Raw genomic sequence first — 24,466 nt, 5'->3', positions numbered from 1 at the left:
TCACCTTATTAGAGCCACTCGGAAACGATGAGAGCTGCGCGTTGATTGGTCAGCAAAATCGTCTCACAGCCGCAACTATGTGTCATGAAAGCTGTGCGCTGATTGGACAGCAGAATCAACTCACAGCTTTCACTCAGCAGCGGGTACCTGCAAGAGCGGCTAATTTCTTTGATGTTTTTTTTTCCAGTGTTCGTGACGTCACTCACACCGTCCGCTGACGACACGCAAAATATGACAGCGAGAGTAGCCTATGAATGTCCTTCACTCCTCTGAAAACACGATGAGCTGAGCGAAGCTAGAGGTGAGAGAGACTTTTTTTTACGAACATACAGACATCTAACCTAACGTTAGTATAAACCACTACAGCAAGCTATTGATGATGGTTTGGGATGTGAAATTAAATTGTGTTGTTGATATTCTTAAATGACGTCTGTAAACATTGTTTTCGTATTTATTCTGATTGCATAACTCATATAATGACAGCTGTTGATGAGTCACTATTTTCCTTTACACTTTCAAAGCTGATATTTTATCCTGTTTAAGTGTTCATATCTATCCTTAATCTTTTAGTCTTTTTCCAAGTATCCTATCGTTTAATATCTGAGTCGAAAATACATTCAGTTTGCTACAATATAACATTTTATAATTTATTTATTAATATTAAATAAGACATTAATATAAATAAATAATAAAAATATTATAAATTATACTGTTATATATCACATTATATATTCTAATTATTAATTAATGCATATTATATTATTATTTTACATTATTAATTATATACGCTTAATATTATTATTCTAATTTTAAAATAATATTGTTATAATATAATTTTATGTTGTTAATGATTACATTTTAATTACTGAATACAAATAACTCAAATATATTCTGACAGATTGTCTCTCTCTCTCTCTCATTTTTGCATTGACTCCACTTAAAGCTTAATGCTTCAGTGAGAAACCGATGGCTTCATAGCCCTCCTCTCTGGATATTTCTGGATTCATCTGTTCTCTTAACTCAGTTAGCATGTCTGGGGCTGACATTATTAACTTATGGAGGAATATGACACCAGGAGGTGTACAGCAGTGATAATATCACATGAGCACATTGACATTGTGTATGTAAGTACAGGACAGATTCTGAAATCTGATCCTGTTGCGTTTAACAGACGGGTGGTCTTTAATAGAGTCTGTAAACATGTATGTTATGGTCAGATCATTAACCTTCAGCTGAGGACTGAATGTTTCATATCGTCCAGACAGTATTTGATAAAAGCATCATGTCTGTTCGATCAAGTGTAGAAGTAACAGTGACAGAATTCCTGCTTGTACACTGATATACTGTCATGACCTTCACTAGAGATTATGACAGAAAATCAATAATTAATTTGCCTTTGTTATGAATTAGAATTTAATGTCCTTCATTATATACTGCAGTATATACAATGCTTAATATATTAGATTATTTAAACGCAGGTTGTCACGTTAGGTTGTCACGGTTGTCAGGTTGTCTCAGGTTACTTATTCAGTGTATGTCTGAAAGCAATAGATCACACTAAAATGACAATTTCCTCACCCTCAGGCCAGCCGAGATGCACATAGATGAGTTTGTTTCTTCATAGGACCAGATTTGGAAAAATTTATCATTACATAATTTTCTTACCAATGGATGCTCTGCAGTGAATGGGTGCCGTCAGAATGAGTCCAAACAACTGATAAAAAGTATTCCACAAGTAATCCACACCACTCCAGTCCATCAGTTAATGTCTCGAGAAGTGAAAAGCTGGCTGTTGGTAATGAACAAATCCATCGTTAAGAAACTTCCAAAGTTCAAACCATTGCCAAAAATACAAGTGTCATTCTGACGGCACCCATTCACATTGGTGAGCAAATGATGGACTGCTAAATTACTCCAAAAATGTTCCATAGAGTTCATACTGACCATACTTCATGATGTACATGGTCCATAAATGATGTCTCTCCTCCGTTCTCCATTTAGACTCAGACCATGAATTACGTAGGTCAGCTGGCGGGGCAGGTGTTTGTGCAGGTGAAGGAGCTCTACAGAGGTCTGAATCCTGCCACTCTGTCCGGCTGCATAGATGTCATTGTTGTCCGGCAGCCAGATGGAGCTCTGATCTGCTCTCCATTTCATGTACGCTTCGGAAAAATGGGTGTCCTGAGATCACGAGAGAAAGTGGTGAGTGATACACTTCTGATATGACTTCTGACCTCTCTATGACATCTGGTTGTTGATCCAGAATGTATTGACTTCTCTTCTCTCTCTCTCTCTGTCGATCAGGTGGACATTGAGATCAATGGGGAACCTGTGGATTTGCACATGAAGCTGGGCGAGAACGGAGAAGCTTTTTTTGTCAAGGAGACAGAAGGCGATCAGGTGCAGAACATGCAATCCCTCACATTATGTATATTATATGTAATATTCATGCTAGTTTCCTTTCCAAAAGTTTGGTCACACTAAACATGTGCTCCATTCACTTCTATTCATATTAAGCACTGGAGACCAGAGAACGCAAGCTCAAGTTTGGTGACCTAAACATAACAGATCTCGATTACATAAATGTAAAACTGCATGGAAGTCTGAAGTATTTTCAGATGCTCAAAGCCTACTCTGATCCTGCTGTGATCTTGATCCAGTTTTCTGAAACAGATCAGAGCAGTGATTCTGGAACACAATGTAATACTTATAGAATTTAGAATGTTTTCAAAGTATTCTAAGCTCTTAAATTCTAAAAAAAACAGTGCCATATTCTAGAACAGTACAGTGATTTTAGAACATAGAACAGCATTTTGGAACAGAATAGTATACTAAAACAGATTCGTTTTCTGAGTGGGATCATATTGAAAGGAATACAGGAAGTAAATTGAGGCCTCTGTGAATCTGACATTCTTTGAGAAAAGAAAAGAAAAGAAAAGAAAGAAGATGTTTTGTTTATAAGAATCAGACTTTGTGGTTCTAAGATCAGCTAAGTGAATGAACATCCTCTTTTTATTCCCACAGAGTCTTATTTTCCTCAGTTATGTTGTAATTTAACACTGCAGCTTACTACATCACATTTTATATTTACTCAATAAAGTTACCTGACCTCATTTAGAGCCTAAACAAACGTCGCACTAATGTCTGATGATAGCACACTGCGTTTACAGTACAAACTGTAAGTCTCATGTTAACTTTTCTTTTTTGACTTTCCCTTTGTGATTCCTTACAGGAAGTGATTCCATCTTACCTGGCCACTTCTCCCATTCCGTCTGACGGGGGGCTACTGATGGGCCCCAGCCGCGAGAATGCAGCGATGAAGAAGAGGAGGAAGAGGAGAAGGAAGTGCAGAGTGGAGGATGTGAAGGTGGAGGAGAGTGTGGAGTTCTCAGAGGAAGAACTGTTCAACATCGACATCAATGACAGCGAGGAGCCCGATCAAAACAGGTCAGCTGATCTGTTTAAGCCATTTCATAGGAAATACATACATATCAAAATAGCTGATTGTGTATTGTCATAAATGACTCTAATATCATTTCTGAAAGATCACGTGACACTGACGACTGGAGTTATGATGCTTAAAAATTCAGCTTTGATCACATAAATTACATTTTAAAGTATATTCATATAGAAAACAGTTATTTAAAATTGTAATAGTAGTTCACATTTTTACTGTATTTTGATCAAATAAATGCAGCCTAGGTGAGCATAAAAGACTTCTTTTAAAAAACGTTTTTAACTATATTGCTTAACATAGGTATCTTCTTATGTATCTCTGTGTGTAGAGACTTGATGAATGGAGGTTCATCCACTGAAAACAAACAAAACACAATTCATGCCTGTTCAGATGGAGAGTGGAGTCCTGTTCACAGGTGGTGTACAAATACACAGACTTGCTCTCACGCACCACTATTCAACACAGAACATTTTTCTGCTAAAAATATTGAGAAAAATCTCTGTCAGTGCTCTCTCTGCATTTTTTTTTGCTTTATTAGCATAGTTTTAATGAGTTTTGCATATAAATATCTAGTTTGTGCAATAAAGGAACCTGTTTTTTCTCTCCAGTGCTAATGTGTCTCGTCCGTGCACACCTAAAAGTGACTCTGAGCTTCTTAGTAAAGATCAGCAGGAGGATTCGGCCATGTTGTGGTCCTGGGGGGAGTTACCGCAAGCTGCCAAGGTCTGAGTTATCCTAAAAACCTCACTGACACATTAATCCATCTAACATCAACTATAACATCCACATCAGTAAGTATGAGTTTAATATGGGGGGAAGTCGTGGCCTAATGGTTAGAGAGTCGGACTCCCAATCAAAAGGTTGTGAGTTCGAGTCCCGGGCCGGCAGGAATTGTGGGTGGGGGGAGTGCATGAACAGTTCTCTCTCCACCTTCAATACCACGACTTAGGTGCCCTTGAGCAAGGCATCGAATCCCCAACTGCCGCAGCATAAATGGCTGCCCACTGCTCCGGGTGTGTGCTCACAGTGTGTGTGTGTGTGTGTGTGTTCACTGCTCTGTGTGTGTGCATTTCGGATGGGTTAAATGCAGAGCACAAATTCTGAGTATGGGTCACCATATTGGCTGAATGTCACTTCACTTTCACTTTCAATATATGAGGGGTATTTCAAATCACATATTTGAAATACCCCTCATATATTAAACTCATACTTACTCCATAACAAAATTATGTATTTACAGCCATCGTTTCTGTCAACGAAACCAGATGTTTTGCCTGCGTGTCCACTGTCAATCCCGGTCTCTGACAACACACATTTCAGAGTCATCCCTGAGATGGCCACCCATGGCCATGACAGAAACGGGACATTACATTCTGATGGCCAATCAAACAGAGCCAAAGAGCAGGATGTGACACCAGCGGCTTGGGTGATGTCAGAGGTTGAGGAGGGCGGAGCAAAGGCTGGACCCCGCCCACAAAACAAGACTGATTCCCCTTCTAAAAGAAAAGGTTATTGTGCATTGTTTTTTGGTTACAAATTCAGCTTGTTTTGTGCATTATGTAATTCATAGTGATGCATGTGTTCTCTTGCAGATAAGAAAAGCCGCCATCTGGGTTCTGATGGCGTGTATTTGGATGATATAAAAGATCTGGAGCCAGAAGTGGCGGCACTTTACTTCCCTAAAAGGTGTGTTATCATAATGTCACCTCTCTGTAAAGCTGCCCTAACTCTTTAAAGCCTTAAAAAGGTAATAGTCATAATTTTCAGAATTGAATGATTTCATGAAATAAATCTAAGAATAGCATTAATATTTCAAGATGAACGCTTACTGAATCAACTTAGCTTAACTTGAATGTACATGCATAATTTTTTTTTTGAAATGTGTGTATCAAATATTATATATTAGGCTTTTGAGGAATGTTTATTTGAGTATCTTGAACCTTCAGACAAAATATTTATAATCTATAATTGTATCTATAATTGTGTAATTGTATTTTGAAATCGAAAAAAAGCTTATGTGTTTTATGTTTTCTATCATATTTGATACATCAGGCTTTCAAGGATTACATAGTATGATATTGTAAGAATATGAAGCTCATACTAGAAGAGGAAACAGTTAAATAAATTAGGCTATATTCTGAGCACCACTGAGCAAAAATATGCTGTTTGGTGCAGATGCTGATACTTACATGATCAAATATTAAGATAAAACTTTGATAGTATGTAATGTAAATCAGTAAGATTTTGCTTCAGTCCAGTGAGTGTACATTTTGAAATATTACTAACTATATAAGAGTTATTCTTACATTCAGTTTATAAAAATCAGTAAAGAATTTAGAGCAAAGACATGTGTACCATGACCTGAAGCGGGATGTTTACTTGCTAAAAAGTATAAACTATCAATCAGACAACAGAAGGCAGTAAAGTTTTGATCACATTGATCATTTAGAGGGCTTAGAAGTTTGCATATTGAATATGATACAGCAGGCTTTATAGGGTTGAATATCCTAGAATGGCTTAGATCGCTTACAGCAACAATTAAAGAGGGTATTTTGTGTTTTCTCAGTGGTTCAGAGCATTGTGGTGAGAACAGCGTCCGCAGTGAGACTGTGTCTCCTCAGTCCATGTGCAGCTCGGGAGCCGACAGCGGCGTGGACAGTGAAGACATTCCCTCTATGGCCATCTCTCTGTGTGGAGGACTCACAGAAGACAGGGAGATCACTAAAGGTGCACAGACCCAATCAGCTCTGCTCATTAATTATGTACAGCAGGACTACATGCTTGAAATGCATTCGTTAAGCATCTGTGTCTGTTACATTCACTGTTTATGCATCATTATTGATTTACTGTCCCTCTATTTATCATTCAGAGCATTTCCAGCAGAAGTCTGTGTCATTTCAGCAGTTTGCTGATAATCCATCCATCATTGATGACCCTAATCTGGTGGTGAAGATCGGCTCTAAGTGAGTTCATGTTACAGTTATCGATTCTCATCTCATTTGTCTTGGACTAAAATAACAGCTGCTATATTTGTTTCCTTTTATCTGTGCAGGTATTATAACTGGAGCACCGCTGCTCCTATTATGTTGGCTATGCAAGCATTCCAGAAACCATTGTCTAAGGTACACACACACACACACACACACACTCTTACACATCAGTGCTTTCATTTTCATTTTATTTCACTGATTCGAGTCACTCACATTTTGGGGGTCGGTAAGATTTCTCTTTTTTTAGCAAATACTTTTATTTTGGTAAGATGCATTGAAATGATCAAAAGTGACAGTAAAGATATTATAATGTTACAAAAGATTTCTATTTACAAATAAATGCTGTTCGTTTTAACTTTCTATTCATCGAATAATCAAAAAAAAAAGTTTCAAGGTTTACACAAAAATATGAAGCAGCACAACTGTTCTCAACATTGATAATAATAATAAATGTTTCTTGAGCACTAAAATCAGAATGATTTCTAAAGGATCATGTGACATTGAAGACGGGAGTAATGATGCTGAAAATTAAACTTTGATCACAGGAATAAATTACACTTTAAAATATATTCAAATAGGAAACACAAACTGTAGTATTTCATAATATTACTGTTCATATTGTGTTTTTGATCAAATAAATGTAACCTTGGCAAACAAACACAAGACGTTTGTAGTTTGACACCTTTATATATGTAAGATGACTCTGGGATAAAGTTTTCCCATGTGTTTTCTTGTCCTGTGTATCACCTCCCTGTGTGTGTATGTGTGTGTGTGTGTGTGTGTGTGTGTGTGTTTTAGTTTGCAAGGCTCGGTCATGTGTGTTCTGTGCTGGAGTTTGTCTTCTGTCACGTACCTCGTTTCTTTACTTCTTCAGTTCGTTGCACTAGTTTCTATCAATCCTCTTCCCTGCATGAGAGCCCAGCATTTGTTTGATTCTTTGTGGCTTCGGTGTCTGAGAGTTTTTCAGTTGTTGAGCATTACGCCTGTGCGCATGTCCCTCACAGGCCACCATAGAGAGACTTATGAAGGAGAAAATGCCCAGAAATCAAGGAAAATGGTGGTTTTCATGGCGAGGAAGAACAAACAGCACTAAACCGGTACTCAGATATGTACACCTCATCACCATGGGCTTTGTTTCAAGGGTTTGTGTCTTTATGTGAAGTCCTTAAGTGTGAGTCCTTTGTGTTTGCAGGATTTAGTCTCAGGCGGTTCAGCATGTCCTGCAGGAGATGAGACCATCAAGAACAGGTTCATATCTGACAGAATAATATCATTTGATTATTGCAGTCTGTAATCATTCATATGCCTGATCAAACATTTGTTTACAGGCGGAAAGACGAATCCTCCTCCAGCGATGAAGACTTAACTGCAAAACAAATCCCTGTCCCTGTTCACACAGACCCCGCCCCTGCAGGAGGGGGCGTGTCCTATCAGAAAACACTTCGCCTATCTTCAGAACAACTCGTAAGATTATTCAATTAAGAAACATTTACAATCTTAATCTTAATTTATTAGATAAACTTGGAACGGATTTGATGTCAGACTGAATACTAGTAAAACCTAATTTAGCCCAAAATAGTAATATTTAGCTAAATATTTAATTATAAAACAAATGCTCTGGAATCCCATACAGAACTTGAATCAGTGACTCATTCAAATGAACCAGTTCACTAGAATGATTCAGATTGTACACAAATACATACGAGAAGAGGCAAGGATGCATTAAAGTCAAAATCAAAAGTGACAGTAAAGACATTTATAATATTACTAAAGATTTATATTTTAAATAAATGCTGCTCTTTTGAATTTTATATTCATCAAAGAATCCTGAATTTGTGCACAAAAATACTAAGCAGCACAACTGTTTTCAACAGTCATAGTAAGATAGTACTAAGATTTCCTGAACAGCGAATATTCAGCATATTAGAATGATTTCTGAAAGGATCATGTGACACTGAAGACTGGAGTAATGATGCTGAAAATACAGCTTTGCATCACAGGAATAAATTACTTTTTAAAATATATTCAAATAGAAAATAGTTATTTGAAATGGTAATAATATTTCACAATATTACTGTTTTTTTGATCAAATAAATGCAACTATGGTACACATTAGAGAATTTTGAATGGCAGTGTACATGGCTGCAAAAGATGCTTGTAGTCCACCAGTTCGCTAGAATGATTCAGACTTTCCAAAACTACCTGTGAGAAAAGTGTCTCTGATTGTTTGTTTGCTGTAGGTCAGTCTGCAGTTAAAGGATGGTCCTAATGACGTGGTGTTTAGTGTGACGACTCAGTATCAGGGCACGTGTCGCTGTGAGGGAATCATCTACCTGTGGAACTGGGATGATAAAATCATCATATCAGACATCGACGGCACAATCACCAGGTACATAATCGCAATCGTAACCTTAAGTAATAATTTATCTTTTTGTTTAACGTTGTTGATCTTCTTTCACAGGTCAGATAAGCTGGGGCACATTCTGCCCACGCTGGGTAAAGACTGGACCCATCAGGGCATCGCAAGCCTGTATCACAGCATCAGCCAGTAAGAGACCACAGACACTTTCTTTGATTCTCTGATAGATCAGCAGGATGAGGAGTGAAATGCATCTGTGTATGTTTCATAGGAATGGTTATAAGTTTCTGTATTGCTCTGCGAGGGCGATCGGTATGGCTGACATGACGCGGGGTTACCTGCACTGGGTCAATGAGAGAGGAACCATGTTACCCCAGGGACCCGTTTTACTGAGTCCCAGCAGCCTGATATCAGCACTGCACAGGTGATTACTCTCACACAAACACGCTGAAAAAAAAAGGATTGTAGCTGTAGGATTTTCTTTGATACTAAATAAATTACAAGTAAATTTCACAAATAATCACAAGAAAATATCAAGTGACACATTGAATTAAATGTGAATTTTTGAAGCAGGAAGACTGAAATAGTAGTTTCTTGTCAAATGTTTATTTACTACTTGCAGTGCATACTAACACACACTGATTTAGTTAACTATTTGGGCTGTCAAATGATTAATCGCAATTAATCACATCCAAAATAAAAGTTTTTGTTTACATAATATATGTATGTGTACTGTGTATATTTATATATATATATATACGCACAAAGTATATATTTAGAAAATATTTACATGTGTATATATTTATATATATATAAATATATTTAATATATAAACATAACATATTTTACTTAAATATATACATGCATGTGTTTGTATTTATATATACATGATAAATATACACAGTACACACAAATAAATTATGTAAATAAAATGTTTTATTTTGGATGCCATTAATCGTTTGACAGCACTATGTTTCTGAAGGCATCTCGTGGCCTTCTATTGCTTTTATATTAAGCCAGATTCCATTTTCATGTAATCAATTCAAAATAAAATAGCAAAACCTAAAATAAAAGAATTTGAGTTACATGATTTTTTTTTGATATTCTATAGATATGTTCTGCATGGATATACAGAATTGATTTTCATCTTTTTTTTATGTTAAAAACTCTAAAGATATCCTAGTATTTTGACCCAAATAAAGGATTTAATGCATGACAACTTTGACTGACATTATAAAGTGTAAGAAAAGTAAATATAGTAAAACAAATACATACACGCCATCTCTTTCTGTTTTTCAGGGAGGTAATCGAGAAGAGGCCGGAGAAGTTTAAGGTGGCATGTTTGACAGACATTAAGAATCTGTACCTCCCAAACACTGAGCCTTTCTACGCAGCGTTTGGGAACAGAAACACTGTGAGTGAACGCAGAGAGACGATGAGATTGCAAGAAATGCAGTAGAATATTGGCCTAATAAAGATGCCTGGAGGTGATCTGTGTTTGTAATCACCCTGTCTGTTGCGTTTGTAGGATGTGTTTTCCTATAAGGAAGTTGGTGTTCCCTTAAACAGAATCTTCACTGTCAATCCTAAAGGAGAACTGATCCAGGAACATGCAAAGACCAACATCTCATCGTGAGTAAAAACTACTGACCAGTGTTGGGGAAGCGCCTTTGAAACTGTAGTTTGTCAGGCTACAAGCTACTCATAATGTCTAGTTCAACTACACACAAGCTACCTTTCTGAAAAAAAGAAGGATTAAAATTGTTAGCTGTTAATTTTGTTAGTAAGCTTTTAATATATACTATATACTAAGCATTGGGGCTCTCAAAATGTTTATTTTTCAGTCAAACCCCTTAGAAATCAAATATTTACTTTAAATACCCTGAGATATAAGCTAATGTTTAAATAATTTAATGACACTGAATCACAAATTCACGGTTCTCTTATGATATTTGTATGACATGCAAGAAAACATGTTTGTTTTTTCTATTCTTCTTTGTTTTTATTTTCAAAATATTTAGTTTATTTTGAAATTATTATTATTAGTATATACTATAACTATAAAAATGAAGACATAAATATAGTACTGATGTAAATAAAAATTGTACTGCAAAGTAAAAATAATAATATTTGATAATAATTATAGCATTATTAAGTTTTTACACCACAAATTATAGTACCAATGATTATGTCTGAAATTCTTCATTTCAATTCCTTTTAACATTTCAAACCCTCAAACTTTTATTTTGGAGGAATACTAATACAATTCTGATTTCTGTCTGATTGTAAATAAAGAGAATCTAGCACAAATTGCATTGCCAGAAAATCTGAAGACAGGAAATGAATCAGGGGCACAGTTTTTGAAATGGTTCATTTAAATGAAGTTTCCAAAAAAAAAATTCTCACTAAGAGCCTGTTTACATTTGACAGATTTGGTTCTTTTAGATCAAACTCTGGCGCATTTTCTTTGTAAATATAATTTGTTTAATAAAAATACCACCATATGACCATACATACATCGAATGCATTTAGCCCAGAATGCAATGCACTCAGATGTTTTTGATGTTTAGTAAGTTCAGGTTGTAACCAGTAAAATCAGGTTGTAACCATATCCTTATGCCTTTTGTTTTGTATTTCTAGGCTTGATATTAAAAATGATAAAAATGATAGTGTGAATGTATCAGCTAGTCCAGACCAAAATAACCGAGAGAACCATACTACAAGTGTAAGCAGCCTAAAATCTATCAGACATTCTAATGCTTTATATCATATGTAGCACTCACTGAACCACTAGCATTCCTGGAAAGATGATATTGTTTAGAAAAGAGCTGAACTGTCGTCATGCTACTGATAAATGTAGTTAAGTCTGTTGTGTTGCTACTTTAAGTTAGTTACTCTTGCAGTTACCACTGCTACTGATTGTGTGTTCGTAAACACTTGATATGAATGAGTGTGTCAGCTGTGCTTTACCTGTGCAGGTACGTGCGTCTAGGTGAGGTCGTGGATCATGTTTTCCCGCTCCTGAAGCGCAGAGGTTCTTGTGATTTCCCCTGCAGTGACACCTTCAGCCAGTTCACCTTCTGGAGAGAACAGCTCCCCCTCTTGGATGGACAGATAGTGAACACCACTCGCTGAACAGCTGCACTGACCTACACACAACATCACGTGTGGATGGACAGACGCTTGCATAAACTGAACACAGAATGAAATCAGTGTGATTATATGAAAATCACACATAATATACATGTGTGCATCTGAACTTCAGAAAAAATTGCACTTTCTTTCAAAGAAGTCTTCCCATGTCACTTGTGATTTAGAATATATTGTTAGTTGATTTGTAAAAATTAGCTTAGATTCAATCATTTTTCAGTTTTGCTTGTGGCGATCACAAGCTTTTGTTGTGAAAAGCATCTGTTAATATATTCATTTACTGCAAGAACAATCCATCATATCAGGACAGTGAGTTTGTTGATATAGATTTCCACAAATTATCAAAAGAGTCCTGAAACTGAATGTTACATTTCACATAATTTAAAATGCCCAGGTCATATTTCACCCCAGAATCAATATTTTACCATTTTCTGATCATCAAACACGTTTATTTGTTATTTTTATTACAATTAGTATAAATAAAGTTAAATTAAATTTCCATAAATACAATTCATTTTCTTAATGCAAAATATGACCAAGAAATATATTTTTCAGAGATGTACTCATTCATTCTCAAATAAATTTTTGTTGGAGTACTAAGTAATATTTCTTCTATCATATCACTGCCTTATTCTGATATTCCTGCACTTTAAGTTTCTGAAGAATTACATGCGGTCATATCTTCTTATGAACTGATAATCATTTCCCTATTTGGGTTTATTCCATTTATTCCTAAATAGGGTTTCAGTGGGTTTTAATGATTTATGATATAATGCCATGATATAACTAGTGTTTTTTTTTTGTGTGCCTTTTTTTTTTTTCAGTCAGTAGTTCTAAAGAATGATATGATTGTATTGATGGAGGTTTTTGATTTTTTTTATATTCTTTCAGTGAAAGAACAGTAGATCAGAATCTTAGCTGGAAATGTATCAGTTTTGCTCTTCAATAAAACATAACATTAAATATACTGTCATTCTGATTTAATGCTTCAGTTATTTAATTTATACATAGTGGAAACTGTTTATCAATTTTCAGTCGATACAGGTGCTAAAATTCTTCACCATAATTTGAGAATGACTTAAAACACAATCTATGCTCTGCCAAAAGAAATAGTTTTAAAGCTCACCAATGCTACAATAATTTTATTAATTCTAATTTTAATAAAAATAATTTTACTGTAATATTTGGAATTTTATTAAACTCTGTTAAATGTTATAATCTTTGACACATTGTTTAAAGTTGGAGATCATTGGGGGTAACAGGTCACTCGACAGGAGGCGTTCCCGCGGTGCGCGCGCTCATTGGTGCACGAGCATCGGTCCGAGTGTCGGCAGGTTCGCAGTCAGTCACCTCAGAGCAGGAGAAAACACCTGCTGCTTCTGTATGGGACATGGAGCGACTGGTATGAACAAGATCTGTCTGTTGTTTAGTTGTCTTTTTTTATTTATTTGTTTGTTACGTATGCGCATTATAATGAAGAGTGTAGAGCGATACAACGCGACGCGCCAGAACTTTTTTTATACATTGTAAATACTTTTGTTATAATAAACGAAGAATGCTTTGAAGTGTAACGTTACACCGCTGTGGTGTTTATAATAGCTAACTAATTTAAAGTACCTTTGCAGTATGAACACGGTGAGAAAAGCGGTTTTGTTTCACTTTTTGTTTCGCTTTTGTACCACTTTTTGTTCCTTTATTGAAAAAGACGTTGCGTTAAATAAACAGGAAACTTTAGAAACTCGTTTTGAGCTTTTTCATAATAATTCACCTTTCTGAATTTATTATATAATTTTATTTTTTATTATAATTAGAAACAAGAAAAATGTGTTATTTCTGAGCTTGAGAAGTTGACAAATAAAAATATAATTTGCAAGTCCTAGGCCTCCCTTCGGGGTTAGTTAAATTGCAATATTGGAAATATTTCTGTTTTAATCCATGAAGGCTGTCTGTTTTTATATTGTTTGTCAGCACACATAGACTAAGTTACTATGTATCTGCATCAACTTGCCATATAAATGGTTATTCGTAACCATGCTGAAAATAAGTCAATATTGTTAGCCGATGCTAACTGTCTAGCTTACGAGCTTGCTGGTGCTAAATTGAAGTACTTAATTTTTTTTTTTAAAAATAAAGTCCAAATATTTTTATTCAACCACCTAGATATATTACATCAAAAAATGGTAACTACACTAATTATCAAAGTGGAAGTGATGGCCTCTGGGGGCATCAGACAAGGTTTGAGAAGAATAAAAACATGATGAAAATTTTACTTTATAAATATTAATTATTTACTTATTGTTTTTTTGGGGGAAAAGATTATAATATATATATATATATATATATATATATATATATATATATATATATATATATATGCTAATATAAAATTAAATGATAAATAAACATTAAAATATCTGTACTTTTTACATAAGTACATAAAAAATCAAGTACTTTTGTGAGTACTTTTACTGGAGTAATATTTTATTACACGGATCTGTACCTTTACTCAAGTCCTTCATTTATGTACTTCGTCCACCACTGCGGATGAGCTTGTGTTATCAGCTTTTACCTGTGGTAATCGAGGAATGTTGCGTCTGACCAATCAGAATCTAGTATTCCACAGCGCTGTGTAATAAAGACCAGATAACTTAAATTAATGTTCTATTAACATTACTGGAACATAACTTTGACCTTTATGTTCCATTGTTATTTCCGTATGTATTAAAGTGTTATATTGTGGCTTTGAGTCTACTTATTTACATAATTTCACAATGTTTTATTTTGGTTGTATAAAATTAAGATATAATTATTAATATGGATTTTTGGCTGTTCAGGTATGTAAACCTAAAAGCAATCAAAATATGTTTTGTGCTTGCTGGTGTGAGACTGTTAATGCATGAACTACTAGATTCTGGCTTTACTGAACATGTGTATTAGAGCGCTGATTCGCTGGGTGCTGAAGCCGATGGCTTCTTTGACATGCTGGAGGAGAGGAGGCGGAGCAGTGACTTAAGTTACGCCTTCCGGACCTTCAACCCTCAGCCGTACCGTGGAGCCACGCCCATTTCAGCTAGCACTCTCAAGACGATGGTGCTTGAATCACAGCACCTGAGCTACATCATACAGGAGGTGAGAGCCAGAGAGCCATGGTTATTAAAGGAAGATGTCATACAGAAAAAGTTTTTCTCACCGCCTCTCGCTCACACACAGATCACGCTTGAGAGTGACGAACCACATGAAGCGCTTCTACAGGAAGCTTCTGCGCTGCTGGATGAGATGAGTCAAAACCTACAGTTGGGATTCATTCGTCTGCTGGGCTTCGCAATGAACAAAGTTTTTAAGAGCGTCTTCAGCTCTATACGCGTCAATGAGGATGGACTCACACGGGTTAGAGTTTCTGTCCTTTTAAAAATGTATTCTCTTTTAAAAGGAATGGTTCACTGAATTCTGTTATCATTCAGCTCCAGCAAGCCATTCAGGAGTATCCCGTCATCCTGTTGCCCAATCACAGGAGCTACATGGACTTCCTTGTTCTGTCTTACATCATGTTCACTTATGACCTTTCTATCCCCGTCATTGCAGCTGGAATTCGCAAGTATCTATTGATTTTGAATGTAATTGTAGGTGGTCAGGATGCACCAATTATTGAGCGTCATTTCAACAAATGTTTGGAATGCCACTAAAACAAATACATATAATTAAAGGTGGATTTAATAACTTTATTCCAGCTGTGGGAGTAAATGATTTCTCTCATCAAAACTACCCAAATCTGTCCATGTTTACTCCTCTTACAGCTCTGATGGGGATGAAGCTGTTTGGTGAGGTCTTTCGGCGGTCAGGAGCGTTCTTTATCCGTCGTGCCATTGGCTCAGACAAGCTGTACTGGGCGGTGCTGTCCGAGTACGTCAGAACCATTGTGCGGGTGAGAAAATAGTCTGTACTTTATCATTAGAAATTATTTTTCTAGAAATTACTGTACACTACCACTGTATACTAAAATATGTCTGGTATGCTTACAAAGGCTGCATTTTTTGTTAACAAATACAGGATAAACACTAATATTGTGCAATATTATTACAATTTAAAATGCAATATTTGACTATATTTTAAAATGTAACTTATTGCTGTGATCAAAGTTAAATTTTCAGCATCATCTCCAGTCTTCAGTGTCACATGATCCTTCAGAAATCAATCTAATATTCTGATTTATTCTTATTATCAATGTTGAAAACAGTTGTGCTGCTTCATATTTTTATGGAAACCTTGAAACATTGTTTTCAAGATTCTTTGATGAATAGAAGGTTCAGCATGTATTTGCAATAGACTTTTTTAGTCAAATTAGAAATGCATTTAGTATCACTTTTAAAAATAAAAATATTTTTTTAATTGAATATATTTAATATTATATATTTTATAACTTAAAACTTTACACTGTTGAATGTAATTTTAAACAAGTCTCAAAATTAATATCAATTTTCATACTGTATATTATAAATTAACTTGTGGAATATTAATTTCAGTTGTAGTGGTGCATCAACAATATTGCATGATCCTAGTCCTATTTTGCACAATTAATCAGTGCACATTATTAAAGAGCCCTAAAATACTCCTGAATTATTAATATGGAAATAGCTACTGTATATTGTACTGCTAATGTTTTAGTCCCCAGAATATAATTAGTGTTGACACTCACAGTAGTTGTTTTTCTGCAGACAGGTTATGCTCCATTAGAGTTTTATATTGAAGGATTACGTAGCAGAACGCTGAAATCTCTCACACCAAAACTAGGTAAGCTTGTGTTTAAGATGGTGATCTGGAAATGCGGGGTTCTACATGTTCTCAAGCTGTGTTTGGATCCCCACAGGAATGCTGCACATGGTGCTAGAGCCTTTTTTTAAAGGAGAGGTGTCTGACATCAGTCTGGTGCCCATCAGCATCAGTTACGAGCGCGTGTTGGAGGAGTCGCTCCTCGTTCATGAGCTGCTGGGTGTGCCTAAGCCAAAAGAGACCACAGGGGTACAGTCTGTGAAAAACACAAAGAGAGTCGAAGTATAATGCATTTCAAAATACAGGAATGAACTTGGTTCTGAGCTCTTGCTATGCATCTGCAGGCTTTGCTGAAGGCCAGGACTGTGCTGAAGGAGAATTATGGCTGCATGCATGTGTTCTTTGGCAACCCTGTGTCAGTCAGAGACCTGGTGAATGGAAAAATAAACCTCAGACAGTATAATCTGGTGCCCAGGTAATAAACACTCTAGGGTTAGTAAACTAAACTAAACCTAAAAACATAAAAATAACTTTCATTACTTGAAATGAAATACATTTTAATTGAAATAAAATATACAAACTTAAGCATATTTTATTTCAACTACTTGTCTAGACAACACTTCTCATTTTTATGAAATTTAACTGGATGTAATAAAATTGTTAAAACTGAAATAAAACTTAATAAAATCTAAATAAACATAAAAAAGTAATAAAAATGACAAAACAAACTACATTAAAGGTGACCTATTATGCCGCTTTTTACAAGTTAAATACCCCAGAGATCATTTTTAATAGCTCACTTTTAGTGTATGAGCAAAAACGTTTTTGCCATTTTTGTGTTTGTCACTTTAAATGCAAATGAGCTGGTGCTCCTGCCTCCATTTTCAGAAGAAGGCGGAGGTTCAAGTGCTCATGTTCTGCCAAAACAGGAAAATATCACAATCTGACTGTAGCTACTGTGCAATAAATTTACTTTTATGAATACAGACAGAGAGCATGGCATGATAAAAATAACGACATATGAGGTCAAAACATTTAAGAAGTCGCCTTCACATTTCCTTCCATATGCAAGTTTTAACTACCACATTCCTATTTACGATCATTCTGGTAGCACGTGAAGGCAGCATCAATTAAAAAAAGCAGAAAAAGTGGTAGCTTTTAGCAACATTAGCCTTACAGATTGCCAAGAAGCTCTTTTGGAAAACAAAATATGAGGCATGATGCTTACTTTGTCTGGACGTTTGTGCACATAGCATTGGTGTCGATCCCTCTTTCAAATGCAACCTTTGCACAACTCAAGTGCTGAACTGACTGTTTTTTTTTGAGGCAGGTGTAAAATGATTAGCAAAAACATATAGGACTTTTCCGGGTTTATTTTCTGGGACATTTCCTTCGAAATTTCAATTTAACTGCCGTGTCCTCAGTGGTCTAAGGATGTCTATAAAGGGGGAAATCTGGAACCTTTATGATTTATTGGGATTATAAAAAAATGAGTGGGTGGATTTTTACCTTTATAGGCTGGTTGTTTGCACACTCTGTGGCCATACAACTGTTTTTTTAACACCTTATGAAAGTGATTTTTGCATAATAGGTCACCTTTAAAAACTACTATGAAAACAGAAAATATAAAAATGAAAACTAAAACTAATTGAAAATATGAATACAAATTATAATAGTATCTCTGTGATATTAAAATAACACTCACACACTTGTCTATTTAAAAATAAAATACTAGGTGAAATTGCAGTAAAGCTGAGGTATTTATTATGAATCAATATAAGTATTAAAGTATTTATGTACGTATTTAAATATTACTAAATAAAAACAACAAAATTTTAACTTATAAATTTGTTTAATTTTTAAGTGTTTTTGAAGCTTTATTATGCTTTATGTTTATGTTGTTTTCCAAAGATTTTGCCAAAATAGATTTTGACTCTTTTTATGTTAGTTATTTTAAATAGCATTTTTGATCATATTCACAAATCTCTCATGACACATTATTCTGTTGTATGAAATATTGTATAGCCAGAAAAAATTTGATTTTTGAAAACAAGGATTGGCAGAATAACTCGTCAATAATGGAGAAGTGTTGTGCAATAAAGGATAGAAAATATCATCAGTGGTGGGGAAAGTAAAAAATCATGATGCAAAAAAATCTTGCTTGTTTTTTGCATCTTGGTATTCCATGCAAACAGACGCATACTACACAAAGTATACATACTCCATACTGCTGAAGTAATGGTATGCACACTCTTTTTGCTTCCGTCTCTTTGACAGAGACCTGCCTATGAAGCCCAGTAAGGAGATGCAGGAGTTTGTATCTGGTCTAGCCCACATGATCGTCCGTTTGCAGGAGAGAAATGTGGTCCTGAGTGCCTGGAACCTGATGGCCGTGGTTCTCCTTCAGAACCTCCAGGGCATTGATTTGGACCTGCTGACCCATAAAACCCTGTGGCTGAGGAGACTTGCCCTGCGGTGTGGAGCTCACCTCACATGGCCCGGTAAGGACATGTGGAGAGATGATGCTCTATAAGTAAAAGTGGGATCACATTACACAGTACTATAAAAATACAATCAGCTAGTGGCTTCAGTGTTTTATATAGACTGCTTTTGCTGCATGCATCAGCTGGCATAGGAAGTTTTTTTTTTTATTTGTCAGTTTGAATAAGAAAAATCCTATTTGTACTGATGTACTTACAATACACCTTTATAAGGCAAGACGTTAAAATACTAGCCAAAACTGAAGATCATAAAAAAAAAAAATTAAAATCCAAATTATATCTCACATTTGCATTTATACGGTCTGACTGTTTGGACCATGTAAATGCAGTTATTTCTGATTGATGCACTTAAATACCAGAGAAAGTAAAAAAAAACTTGATCAACAAACTATTTCTCTATTTTCCCAATACCCCCCCCCCCCCCAGTTAGAATATTCATGAGCTTTCCAAGGGACTCTAACTAGTTTAGTTTTCTGTGTATTGTGAACATCTTGTGAAGGCTCTTTGTGATTGGGATCAACAATGAACGAAAGCCACAGAACTCCCATTCAGTGCTGTTCCTTCAGCAACCGCACAGATTGACCATTCAATAAGGGGCAAATGGGACAGAAGTTCTTAAATTTGTGTCTTTTGGAAACAGAAGATGTTATTTTAAGTCCCTTTTAATTCCAATAATAACCCTCTTAATAGCAAAAATAATAGCAACCATCAACTCATCACAAAACACCACTCACATTTTCATTAGAAAATAAAAAAAACTCTATTTTTACAGTGTTTATTTATCATTTAAAAGTATATTTGTACATATCAAAACATACCATTTTCCCCTCTTTTTTTTATTTGAAGAGAATGTTTCAGATTCTGAGGTGATGTCATCGAGCTTGAGCCTACATCACTCAGTTGTACGCTGTGAGAGGGGGCGTGTCTATTTAGTGGAGGAGGAAGGGCCAGGGCCTGTCACTCAAGAGGAGGGCGTGTTCAGACAAGCTGCTGCTGTGCTCATGTGTGCGTCCTACAGGAATCAAGCAGTACATGTATTCACAAGACCAGCTATGGTGGCAGTTGCTATGACAACAGCTGCAAGCCATAGGACAGGTGAGTGGTATAACAGCAAGTCAACTACGTAGGGCCCTATGATATCTGCAATGTGGACAGAATCCTGGAATCCAGTCACAAAATGGAATTTATCATATAATGCAGAATTTTATAATACAGTTGTATTAAATCATAAAACAAACAAACCATAAAGATTCAAACTGTTCTGTAAATTCAATTAAACATCCTTTTTTATAATTAAAATGTATATAAACTATTAAAACATAATCCAGAAAGCTGAAATAAAATTTGGGAAATATAATAAAATGGATCTATATGATAAAATATATTTTATTTGGGGGAAATAAAATTAAATGGGTTTCATATGGCCCAAACTATATCCCAGATGCTGACTTTTTTCTTTTGTGGGATATTTAGAGGAATTTCAAAGAAGTTATTTTTCATACATGGAAAGTCTTATTGATTTTAAAGCACAATAATCATGTTGCATATGCCTATTCAAACTTGCAACAGAAGATTTTCAGTGAATAAATTACTTAAATGTCTGTTTGATCCTTACACAGAGCGGTTGTTCGACTCAAGAGCAGTTAGGATAAAGCACAAAAATAATATTTGCTATCTCTATTGTTCTTTTGGTACTTTTGTGTCATTTTTTTTTAACTCAACAGCCTCAGTCCCCATTCACTTTAAATGTAAAAAGAGCAGTGTGCTTAAGTTTTGTTTTTTTCAGAAGAAAGAAGTCAAACAGGTTTGGAATGACATGAGGGTGAATTAATTATTATTGTCAAACATTTGAACCAATGTGACTCTGTTGTTTGCTTTCTAGATGACATCTTTCATAATTTTACGTTCCTGCTGGAGCTCTTTTCCAGAGAGTTTGTTGTAATTCCTGGTCAAGCTGTTCAGGTGAGTCACACTGTTTAAATAAAGCTGTTAAACATATGACATCCAGCTAAACATCCATTCTCCCTCAGGACTTTGAGGAGGGCTGTTCATTGCTACAGGAGTCTGGTGTAATCGGCCGCTCTGATGAAGAGATCCATGTTAGAGACAATGGCCAAGAAACCATCATCTTCCTCAGAGCGATTCTGCAGCCCTTCATTGAGAGCTACCAGGTGATTGTTGGTGTCTACACAATTATACAGGCAGTTCACCATCTTCAGTGGCAAGTGTGAATGTTTGAATGCACCAGAATTAAAGGAATAGTTCACCCAATAATGGAAATTAGCTGAAAATGTTTTCACCCTCAGGCCATCCAAGATGTAGATGATTTTGCTTCTTTATCGGATTTGAAGAAATGCAGCATCACTTGTTCACCAGTGGATCCTCTGCAGTGAATGGGTGCCGTCAGAATGAGAGTCCAAGCTGATAAAAACATCATAATAATCCACAATCACTCCAGTCCATCAGTTAACATCTTGTGTTGTGAAAAGCTGTGTGTTTGTAAAAAACAAACCGTTTTGACTTCAAATCTTTGCTTTTGGCTAAATATAATTGCATAATCCATATTAATGTGTTCTCCAGTGAAAATGTACATACCCTGTTGTTCTCCCACATCAAAATCCACCAACACATTTCGTTCAGATCTGTTTTCACTCGTAAACATTGCTTGACATGTCCATATTTCTCTCCTGATTCAGACAAGACGACTTTTTCACTGGAGAAAACAATGTTATGGATAGTGGACTCCTCTATTTTAGTCATAAGACATTAACTGATGGACCGAAGTGGTGTGGGTTGCTTGTGGATTATTGTGATGTTCTTATCAGCTGTTTAGACTCTCATTCTGACGGCACCCATTCACTGCACAATATCCATTGGTGAGCAAGTGATGTAAAGCTACATTTCTCCAAATCTGTTCCCATGAAGAAACAAATTTGCATACAGCTTGGATGGCCTGACATTTTTCGAAATGTTCATTTTTGGCTGAACTAATCCTTTAATATAAACGAAGCTGTGTGTGTTTAGGTGGTGTTTAGGTACCTGTGTGAAGAGAGTTCACAGACATTGAGAGAGAAGACGTTTTCAACCAACAGCCGCAGTTTCATCATGAAGCTCCTTATTTCAGGTGTGGGTCATTTCCAGCAATATCTGTGAAATAATCTTGTGAATTATGTAACAGATTAATGTAATCAGTTAATGCTATAATTAAAAACAGATTATTATTGTCAATATGTCTCTCTTTCAGGTGAAGTTCAGTCGTATGAGTGTTTATCGTCTGACCTACAGAAGAATGTTCTCTCAGCTTTGCTCAGGATGGATGCTGTGACCAAAACTAAAGTGTAAACAGCTTCAACACACATCTAAGATATTACATTTGAAACTGGAATGGATTTACGAGCACAGAAATTAGGATAATTATAACGTCTTTGTTTTTCAGTGATGACCAGAATGAGTTTAGAGTGAATAAATCTGCAGTGAAGAAAATATGGGACATGCTGAGTAAGATTATCAATAGTTTTTTGTTCTTATCTACTGCTTTCTATTCCAAATTAAAGGGTATTCATGCTCCATTGTGTAGAGTAATGTGCTATACATATCCTTCTTCATTACAGGTAATGGATGGACCTGTCAGATCAGTGTAGACGCCAGACTGTGATGAGAAGAATCGGACAACAGCAACTCTTGATTCTTTTATTGTAGAATGGCAAATATGTATAAGTACTGTATGAGTTTTTAGTGTCAAACACAGAAAAAACCTGCAGTAGCTGCTCTACATGTAGAACATCATTTATTTTCAACTGTTATTGCAGTAAAGATGATTTAATTTCATAGATGATGTGAAAATCATACAGATATTAAAGGGTTAGTTCACCCAAAAATGAAAATTATGTAATTAATAACTTACCCTCATGTCGTTTCAAACCCGTGAGATCTCTGTTCATCTTCGGAACATAGTTTAAGATATTTTAGATTTAGTCCGAGAGCTTCATTGAAAACGTCCCTCAGTCCCTCCATTGAAAACGTATGTACGGTCTACTGTCCATGTCCAGAAAGGTAATAAAAACAACATCAAAGTAGTCCATGTGATATCAGAGGGTCACTTAGAATTTGTTGAAGCATCAAAAATACCTTTTGGTCCAAAAATAACAAAAAGTACGACTTTATGAACGGAGGTCTTACGGGTTTGGAACGACATGAGGGTGAGTCATTAATGACATAATTTTCAATTTTGGGTGAACTAACCCTTTAATGGGACTGGTAACAGCAAAAATCACAAAGATATTAAGTTGTGCTTATCTTCTATATATTAATGTAAAAATGCATCAGGTTTTTAATCTTGATGACTGATTATTTAAATAATTTTCTAATTGCGTAAATGTTAACAAAAAATATATTTTTGTATGATATTGTAATATGTTGATTACTGCTGCATGTAAAGAAACATGAAAATAACAGTTTTACAAGATGAGAACAGAAAGCCTTCAGCCATAATTCTTATAAACACAGATATGTTAAGATAAGTGAACATTAACACAAAAAATAAAAAGTGCCATGGTATATACCAGCAGAGTACTTTTTGTGTTCATCTAAAAGTGGAGTTTCAGAAAGTGTGGTCTAATACAGTGCCTAATTCACATGCAAGGAAATGATTGGCAGAATGGTTAAATCATATATAGCACTTTTCAAGTAATATTTCCCAAAAATAAAGATTTTTCCCCCAATTATTTGGTTGATCCAGATTACAAAACTATTTGAATAATTCACAAAACAGAATGATTTTCTCAAGTTCAACTCAGTGTGTGTTCCTCACAGAGCTCACGTGGCTTCAGAAGCTACTTTTTGTGGTGAATTGTTCCTTGTAATTGTCAACTGTTCTGTTTTCAGAGGTAGTAATAATCAACAACCACTTTTTGTCTTGCAAAGTGAAGGGATGAGCTCAACAGCGTTTAGGTATTCCTCCACCTGTTTTCTTTGATCCTGTAATTCCTTTCTGTCTTTCTTCTGTTCTTTCTCCCATTCATCCAAATCCTCTTTAGAAAGCAGCATCTTCTGCGGCCAGCGCACCGTGGACGCAATGAGAAACAGCGCCGCCTGCAGGACGTGTCTGACAGCGACACACAGAGTCGACGCGACCGCCAGAAACAGAGAGAGAGACTCCCAGAGCAAACACACTCCTTCCAGGAAATAAACAAAGGCTTTTCTACTACTCTTAGAAATATACTCGGGCTGAGAACTATGCCAT

General features: G+C 35.7%; 2 protein-coding genes and 1 long non-coding RNA gene across 4 annotated transcripts; 2 read left to right on the top strand and 1 right to left on the bottom strand.

Moving 5' to 3' along the window:
* The first annotated feature begins 255 nt into the window (after nt 1–255).
* LOC132092132 (phosphatidate phosphatase LPIN1-like) lies at nt 256–12,424 on the top strand. Its single transcript, XM_059498223.1, has 20 exons — nt 256–301; nt 2,002–2,202; nt 2,305–2,400; nt 3,233–3,447; nt 3,786–3,872; nt 4,066–4,180; nt 4,698–4,965; nt 5,050–5,143; nt 6,024–6,184; nt 6,327–6,420; nt 6,510–6,579; nt 7,452–7,544; nt 7,640–7,695; nt 7,776–7,911; nt 8,688–8,836; nt 8,909–8,995; nt 9,078–9,230; nt 10,106–10,220; nt 10,335–10,438; nt 11,785–12,424. The coding sequence occupies exons 2-20, from the start codon at nt 2,011–2,013 to the stop codon at nt 11,939–11,941; spliced, it is 2,442 nt and encodes an 813-aa protein (XP_059354206.1). The 5' UTR covers nt 256–301; nt 2,002–2,010; the 3' UTR covers nt 11,942–12,424.
* Nucleotides 6,026–11,900, bottom strand: LOC132092133 (uncharacterized). Its single transcript, XR_009422191.1, has 3 exons — nt 11,777–11,900; nt 7,301–7,667; nt 6,026–6,156 (listed from the first exon to the last, which is right to left on the bottom strand). It is a non-coding gene; the product is annotated as an uncharacterized LOC132092133 (long non-coding RNA).
* An 807-nt stretch (nt 12,425–13,231) lies between the features above and the next one.
* Nucleotides 13,232–23,124, top strand: LOC132092130 (dihydroxyacetone phosphate acyltransferase-like). Of its 2 annotated transcripts, XM_059498221.1 has the most exons (16): nt 13,232–13,358; nt 14,894–15,085; nt 15,167–15,343; nt 15,418–15,547; nt 15,751–15,878; nt 16,669–16,744; nt 16,821–16,972; nt 17,068–17,198; nt 19,001–19,224; nt 20,071–20,319; nt 21,107–21,186; nt 21,255–21,395; nt 22,249–22,348; nt 22,469–22,562; nt 22,661–22,722; nt 22,836–23,124. In XM_059498221.1, exons 1-16 carry the CDS (start codon nt 13,347–13,349, stop codon nt 22,877–22,879), a joined length of 1,992 nt encoding a protein of 663 aa, XP_059354204.1. In that variant the 5' UTR covers nt 13,232–13,346; the 3' UTR covers nt 22,880–23,124. The 2 variants fall into 2 exon arrangements, with proteins under 2 accessions (XP_059354204.1, XP_059354205.1); XM_059498222.1 differs by lacking the exons at nt 13,232–13,358; nt 14,894–15,085 and having other exon boundaries at nt 15,179–15,343; nt 15,418–15,551.
* The last annotated feature ends 1,342 nt before the right edge of the window (nt 23,125–24,466 follow it).

Source organism: Carassius carassius, chromosome 18 (assembly GCF_963082965.1).
Source record: "Carassius carassius chromosome 18, fCarCar2.1, whole genome shotgun sequence".
In the NCBI taxonomy this organism is placed as follows: domain Eukaryota; kingdom Metazoa; phylum Chordata; class Actinopteri; order Cypriniformes; family Cyprinidae; genus Carassius; species Carassius carassius.
This window is presented reverse-complemented; position numbering and strand designations above follow the sequence as displayed.

Coding starts and splice junctions, on each gene's coding strand:
- LOC132092132 (XM_059498223.1), top strand. CDS start 2,011: ATGAATTACGTAGGTCAGCTGGCGGGGCAGGTGTTTGTGCAGGTGAAG. Junction 7,912..8,687: donor GCCTATCTTCAGAACAACTC/GTAAGATTATTC, acceptor TGTTTGCTGTAG/GTCAGTCTGCAGTTAAAGGA. Junction 10,221..10,334: donor CGTTTGGGAACAGAAACACT/GTGAGTGAACGC, acceptor TTGCGTTTGTAG/GATGTGTTTTCCTATAAGGA.
- LOC132092130 (XM_059498221.1), top strand. Junction 21,187..21,254: donor TTCCTGGTCAAGCTGTTCAG/GTGAGTCACACT, acceptor ATTCTCCCTCAG/GACTTTGAGGAGGGCTGTTC. Junction 22,563..22,660: donor GCTGTGACCAAAACTAAAGT/GTAAACAGCTTC, acceptor TTTGTTTTTCAG/TGATGACCAGAATGAGTTTA.